Source organism: Haliotis asinina, chromosome 1 (genome assembly GCF_037392515.1).
Source record: "Haliotis asinina isolate JCU_RB_2024 chromosome 1, JCU_Hal_asi_v2, whole genome shotgun sequence".
Classification (NCBI taxonomy): domain Eukaryota; kingdom Metazoa; phylum Mollusca; class Gastropoda; order Lepetellida; family Haliotidae; genus Haliotis; species Haliotis asinina.
The window spans coordinates 20,863,298-20,870,454 of NC_090280.1; the positions used below are offsets into that span (position 1 = coordinate 20,863,298).

General features: G+C 39.0%; 1 protein-coding gene across 1 annotated transcript; it reads right to left on the reverse strand.

Moving 5' to 3' along the window:
- Positions 1 to 591: 591 nt before the first annotated feature.
- On the reverse strand, positions 592 to 7,144 carry LOC137273640 (BUD13 homolog). Its single transcript, XM_067806419.1, has 6 exons — positions 7,025 to 7,144; positions 5,868 to 6,061; positions 4,699 to 5,489; positions 4,056 to 4,207; positions 2,608 to 2,795; positions 592 to 1,707 (listed from the first exon to the last, which is right to left on the reverse strand). The coding sequence occupies exons 1-6, from the start codon at positions 7,126 to 7,128 to the stop codon at positions 1,532 to 1,534; spliced, it is 1,605 nt and encodes a 534-aa protein (XP_067662520.1). The 5' UTR covers positions 7,129 to 7,144; the 3' UTR covers positions 592 to 1,531.
- Positions 7,145 to 7,157: the final 13 nt, after the last annotated feature.

The following is a 7,157-nucleotide window of genomic DNA, read 5'->3' on the forward strand; positions in this document are numbered from 1 at the left end:
TAATGTTATTCAATATACCTTCATGTGCCATCATTATGTGTGCTGAATAAATTGTATTATCATCCAAATGTAGAGTTATCACTTGTTTTATTTTACATACCTGTCAACTTGCTTTTGACTGTATATGACCTGTGTTGTGTATCAGTTGCTTGATAATGGTGTTAAAACATCACATCTTTTGCTCTAAAGTTGTCTGTCCATAAAGGGTGTTCCTCTTTATCACACCAACTTCTAAATGCGGCTTAAAAAATGTATATGGCCGGTTTCAAACATTGTAAATTTCTTCCAAATGATAAACACCTCAAGTAAGTAGGATAATGTTTTTGAGGTATATTTTCTAATAGTACTTTCAGTTAGTTTTGTTGGTAACAACAAAAGAGGGCCTTCATTTCTAAACAGATTTACTTCATTTTAGTCTCAATAGATGTACACTTCACAGTATATTCATAAATCAGCTTTTTAACCCTTGATAATGATTGTCTATTCTGCCCGTGATTTCTCAGTGTGATTGATACTAAAATACGTTCTACAAGACTTTCCTTAGAAGCAGAACCAAATACCTGAAAGGGTACCAAAGAAAGAAAACAATCAAAAGATTTCAATGATTTTCATTTTATTTTTTTAACCATAAAAATCAAAGTATTCACATTTGTGTCATTACAAATGAGTGAGTGACCACTTACAGAAGCAGTGCACAAGTGGTAGGTATCTCAGTATCACATAAATTAGAACATTTATTCATACATTGTTACACTCATCCTGTCAACTGAACAGTTTAAGTGGCCTTCTGAACGTGTTGGTTCATGGGGAGATAACTCTGGTAACTTCTAGCCAAGAGACATGTTTGGAATTATGTTTTTGGGGATTGAAGAGAGAAAATTTCCAACATTTTATATCAGAAAACAGATCAGGGCAATATTAATAATGTTACTACTTTAAGTAATAGTATGTCTTTAGTTAAGCAGCTATGGGAATTCAGTTTATGGTGTGACCCATATGCAGACAGGTTCTTGTTTCCATGACATCGCTGCAGAGACACATCCATTCCGTAACAAAAATTACCACATCATTAAATCTACAAATCATATGTCTGCTTTTAGTGATGGGTTAAATGCTGCACTGAACACTACTTCAGGCCAATCATGGAGTGTCTGGGATACAAAATGTTCTGTATCTACTGTGCCACCTGCGCTGGAGTGGGCTTGAAGCCACTGGTGTTGACCTTCATGTTGGACCAGAGACTTGAGTGAATGGGTACAGTTTTATGCCACTTTTGACAATATTCCATCAATGTGATGGAGTTAGGTTAAAAGCTGCACTGAACACAGAGGTCACATGTTAGATGTTTCACATTTAACCCAGAAAGGTCACATGTATGATATTTCATATGACACACAGGGAGGTCACATGTCTGTTTCACATGTCACTCAGAGAAGACACATGTCTGATGTTTCACATGTCACCCCAAGAGGTTTCACACATCAGATAGGAGACACATATTCATGACATAGTTCACATGCTCCGCCATTCCTCACATGTCCTCTACGCTCCACTTATATGCAAGTTTTTCTGTAGCTCGTTTTTCAGACATCTTGGCAAATATTTGTTTTTCAAATCCATTTGATCGATCAACTCCATCCCAGCGATATCCTGGCATTATTTTGAACCTGTTAGGGGGAGGGGCAGGACCGCTGTACTTGGGCCTCTCTGGAAATCGTAAGAGAAGAGTGTGAGATGACATAGTGATTAATGTTGCGAAGCCTGTTGTACCAATACTGTGTCTGTTTGTTGTTTAATGTTAATAGCAATGTTCCAGCTATATGACATCAGTTTGTACAGTCGGGACCAAATAATCAAGTGATTGATATCATGAGCATCAAGCTATGTAATTGGGAGATATGCATCAACCAAGTGAAAACGTTTGACAGCACGACCACATTAGTTGCCTCTTACAACAAGCATGTGTTGCTGAAGACCCTAATCATAAAGGTTATCTTATATTGTAACTGCCAGTTTTCTTTGTCTGAATAACATATAAACACGCAACTGATTCATCACAGTGTTTATCTGTAGTATCCCAAATACAAACTAATCAAAATGAAACAGAAATTTCAATATACAAAGAACTATATTTATCACTTCATAGTGAGCATTTGCTAATTCAACTCAATAAATTGTTGTGACTGCCAAACACAACTGTGACTTTGATTCTGTAAACATGATAACTGTCAGGAGCCTATATCTGAGAGTGGTCTCCGCTTGTGATCAGTTATATGTGAGAGTTGTCTTCCCTGGTGTTTATATTTGTGAGTTGTCTCTCCAGGTGGTCATATATTTTAGAGAGGTGTCTTTCCCTGTGATCACTTGTTTCCCTTGGTTAGCAGTTATATTTGAGACTTTTCTTTCCTACTGATCATTTACTTCTAAGAATTGTCTACCCAGTTATAAGTGAGAGTTGTGTCCCCTTGTGCTCAATTTTATAGAAACCCCGTCCCATGGTAGTTGCCAACATTTGGAAAAAAAATTATTACCTGTCAGCACTTTTTCATGCAACAATACAAACCAACCTCCAGAAACACACACAAACCAACAGGAATACAAACCAACCTTTAACATTTGGATCTTTATTCTTCTTTTTCTTCTTCTTCAAGAATGCTGCCATTGGATCGCCTTCCCTCTCCCTTGACTTCAGTAACTCGTCAAGGTCATCATCGTCACGGTAACGAGCCAGGGGTTTTGCTGCTTCATGGAGTGTGTCAGACAGACGCTGTTCTAGAGCTTCTTTCTGTTTCAACCTGCACAAAGCAAAAACAGTACATGTTGGTTATATATTATATTGGTTGCTCACTTTCATATTGTTTACCCTGGTTTTGTGATATTTTATATTCATAGAATTAGGCAAACACTTTGCACAGGAATTATGTTTCTCATGAACATGCTTATATGTAACTTAGGGCATAACAAACTCCGTTGTTTTAACACTGTCCCCAGTCAAAGTAAACTTAGACCCAGTGTTATTCGTTACACTCCACTACTGAGTTTAGAAAAAAAACAGTAGGAGATACTGTCAGGTAACCTTTGAGATTGACCAATCAGAGCATAGCTTACCAAATCGCAAAAGTGGACATTCGCACATACCTTTTGAACTTTTCCCAACGTAAACATTTGTACCCGACCGATTCCAAATGATATATTTCCTACAATCGCTTCCGTTGATGCACATGGAGCACGCCACAACACATTCGTAACTACTTGTGTCATTTCGGAAAGAGAAGAGTAGTTACGAATGGCCACAACAGTGAATAAACAGTCACGAAAATAACGTTTTTCGCAACATCTAAGGATGTCAGCTTGTGGAAATATTAGCTTATGGTAACCATGTCAATAGAAACAAAAAAGCATATATACTGCAGGTCAAATATCTTCATTTCTTGAGAGATCATTGTCAGTGACTGGTGTATTTTGTAAGCCCCACCAAACCCTAAACATTAGCCACTGTCTGACTGGTTAAATCTGTTTAGCCGTCTCGCATTTGATTGGACAGTCATAGGTCGCTCAAAGGTTACCTGACGCGACCTCCTACAAGGTTTTGTTAGACCCAGTGCAGGAGTGCAACGAATAACACTGGGGCTACGTTTACTTAGACTGACACTGTCCCTCGCTGTATATGTTAGTTGAAATGAGTATAAACTAAAAATAGTGTCCCTTTGAGTTCCTTATAACTGTATCTAATCACACATTTCTCATTTTGAACTTGGCTGATTTGAAGCTTTCCTGTAGCAGTATGCGACAACTGCCTACTGTAGTAACCCAATTTGTAGCTAATTAACTTTAAGAATTGATAACTAACAGAGATGATTTAAGTATTACTGATAATCTTATTTTCCTAGTTGTCTTTCCTTTGTAACTAATTGCAGCTAATCAAACTATCAGGACTTAAGTATGCTAATGGCGTATTCAAATTCCTACTGCTATAGTGCTATAATGGGGCAAACAACTGCAATAGTTAAATAGGTCGATGCATCATCACACTTCTCCTCTGGGAGTCATCTCACCCTTTTCCCCATTCCTCATATCTCTTCTCCATCACGGCTTTCCTTCTCGCCTCCTCCTCTTCTTTCTCTTTCTCTTCAGCAAAGTTTCGTTTCCTTCCTCCCTTTTCTCGGAATACTGTTTTTGCGTTCTTGCCCAGCATCTCTCCATCAATCTAAACAAATTCAGAGGGAAAGAACTAACACCAGATATACTACAGAGCTAAGCAATATTTCTATTGTTCAAGGAATGTGTTGACAGGTGACACTTGTAAGGAAGTTTCCATTACCAATTGATGGTTTTGCCTGGATAACAGTGGACATGTGAGTGAGTGAGTGAGTGAGTGAGTGAGTGAAGTTTTAAGCCACACTTATATTCCAGCTATATGGTGGCTGTCTGGACCACAAAATCCAGTGATAAACCAAATGAGCAACTATCTATGCAAACTGGGTGCTATGATGTGTCAACTGTGCAATTAGAATCTTCTTACAACAAGCATGGATTGCTGAAGATCAATTCTAACCTCTATCTTCTAGTAAGTGAGTGAGTAAGAGCAAGGTTTTACACTGCTTCTATGAATATTCCAACAATATCATTGCAAAGTAGACCAGAAAGGATCATTGCACATTGTACAAATTGTAAGCAAAGATGCAAAAATTATGGTACCTTTCTAAACATGTCATCTTCTTTCTTCCTCATCTTCTCTGCCTCTTGTTTCATCTCCCTAGCACTAGACAGACCTGCCTTTGCTCCGCCCAATGTCTTTGTGGCTTTCTTTTTATTTTCGACATCCTCCTCTTTCTTGATTCTACGAGGAGACGAGTCACTGTCAGAACCATGCCGCCTTTTGCGGGGAGGAGAATTATCAGAATTGGAGTCATTGAATCGAGTTTTCCTTCTTCTCTGTTTCGAGTCTTTATCTGTTTTGAATTGTCTAAGCCTCCGTGGAGGGGACTGGTCAGACTGTATATGTCTCCTTGGTGGTGACTGGTCAGAATCAGAATCATGTCTACCTTTCCTTGGTGGTGACTGGTCAGAATCTGAATCATGTCTACCTTTCCTTGGTGGTGACTGGTCAGAATCTGAATCATGTCTACCTTTCCTTGGTGGTGATTGGCCAGAATCTGAATCATGTCTACCTTTCCTTGGTAGTGACTGGTCAGAATCCACTTCTTGTTTCACTCTTTTGTAATTGTGTGATGTACTTTTCCTCCTTGGAGGTGACTGGTCAGAATCAGAGTCATGTCTACCTCTTCTGGGTGGTGATTGGTCAGAATCAGAGTTATGTCTACCTCTTCTGGGTGGTGATTGGTCAGAATCAGAATCATGTCTACCTTTCCTTGGCAATGATTGGTCAGAATCAGAATCATGTCTCTGTCTTCTAGGTGATGACTGGTCAGAGTTTGAATCATGCCTACTTCTTCTCTTGATCACACCATATTCTGGTGAATCTCCAGCTGAAAAAGAAATAATGAACTGTCATCATAAATGACAAACTAATGCACATATAGTACTCACATAATTGAGCAGATTGTTTTTAGCATGCACAGATTTAGTGGTAATAAATGACCCAGAATAGATTAATGCTACCGCCAGCAATATTCATGGAATGCCTTGTGGGACAGATCTGGGTTTCACACACTTCTCAATGTGGGACGTAAATATTACTAGTTTGCTTTTTAGGTTTAGGGCACCAGAAATGGGCTTCACACATTGCACCCATGACGGGAATTGAACCCGGAGTCTTCAGGATGCCTGGGCGATAGTATTAGTAATGATGACAATGATAATAATCATACAGTTCTCAGGTAGTGCTAACAATGGTGTTCCCTGACCTTTTTTCTGATGGTTAACTCCCTTCCATCGCTGGCTGTCTTGGAACTCCTCCATGCGTTTGATGTGCTCCGGCCTTTCATCAATGACATCAGCAATTGTGGGCTCGTTGTCACCAACATCCTCCTCCAGGGTGTTATGCAGGTTGCTTGGCAACAAGTGGTTTACAGTGATGTCATCATCAATGATTTGCATCCTGAAAGAGGAAGTATGCAATAAATTAAATTCTGTTATTTGAAATATATTCACTCAGAAATAATGAATATTTCCCACCCTTGAAACAAGTTCAATCTTGTAGCTCGTGAAACTACATCACAGTACGTTAAACAAACTGTGGATGAAACATTGACAAGAACTACACTCAACAACCACAAACCACAGCTGAACCACATCTAACGTACACCGTGCACATCACAAAAGATATTTTAATGTTGATTTCAAAAGTCTTAAGTGAAAAAGTGTGTCTTGATGAACTGGTATCTCAAGATCTGTTATGTTCTGTTTGTCGCCAAAGATGTGTCAACTCCCTAAGGATTGGAAATGGTGTGCAATGGAGAGCACTATAGTGTGAGGCATGCAGCGAGACAGTGGGTTTGTCATAGTACCATAATTTGATCTGCAGCAACCTGTCTTACCCATGTTTTCAGTCATGTTTACAATTATTTGTGAACCTGTTATTTTCAGGTATTTCTTCTTTTCTGGATCAAATCTTAAAAAAAAGTTGCAGTTATTGTTTCGCAATAGTTTGGTTGTTTGTAAGAGTTCTGCCCATACTCCCCATCCAATCAAAAGCCAAAATTACAAACTGACATGCATACCTAACCCTAAATATTCATCCAAAAAACTATATCAGGTGTAAAAAAATCAGTCAATGAACTTATTTCATTGTTGGAATATTACATCGAGGAAGGTGGAAAGACTCTATGTAAAAAGAGGCGGTTACGGGAGGAACTCTTTCCACAACGAAGAGATCTGTGAGGCATGCGTAACACTAACAGCCAGTCGACTACCATAAAACTGCACCTGTGAAGTGAAATATTCCCCACATTGACAGTGCACGAAAAGTGGGGCACTTGTGGTTGTGCGAAATGTTCATAACTTTGATGGAACCGCTGTATTGAATCACGACGCTAACTGATACAAATAAGCATTGATATACCCATGTTTGCCTGATGCCTTGTTCTTCTTCTTCCGTTTTTTCTTTTCCGTTCTTCCATCCGACGACATATAACGTTTCAAATACTCTTCTTTACTTACCGCCATGACGACAGGGCAGCAGTAAGTGAGGGAGC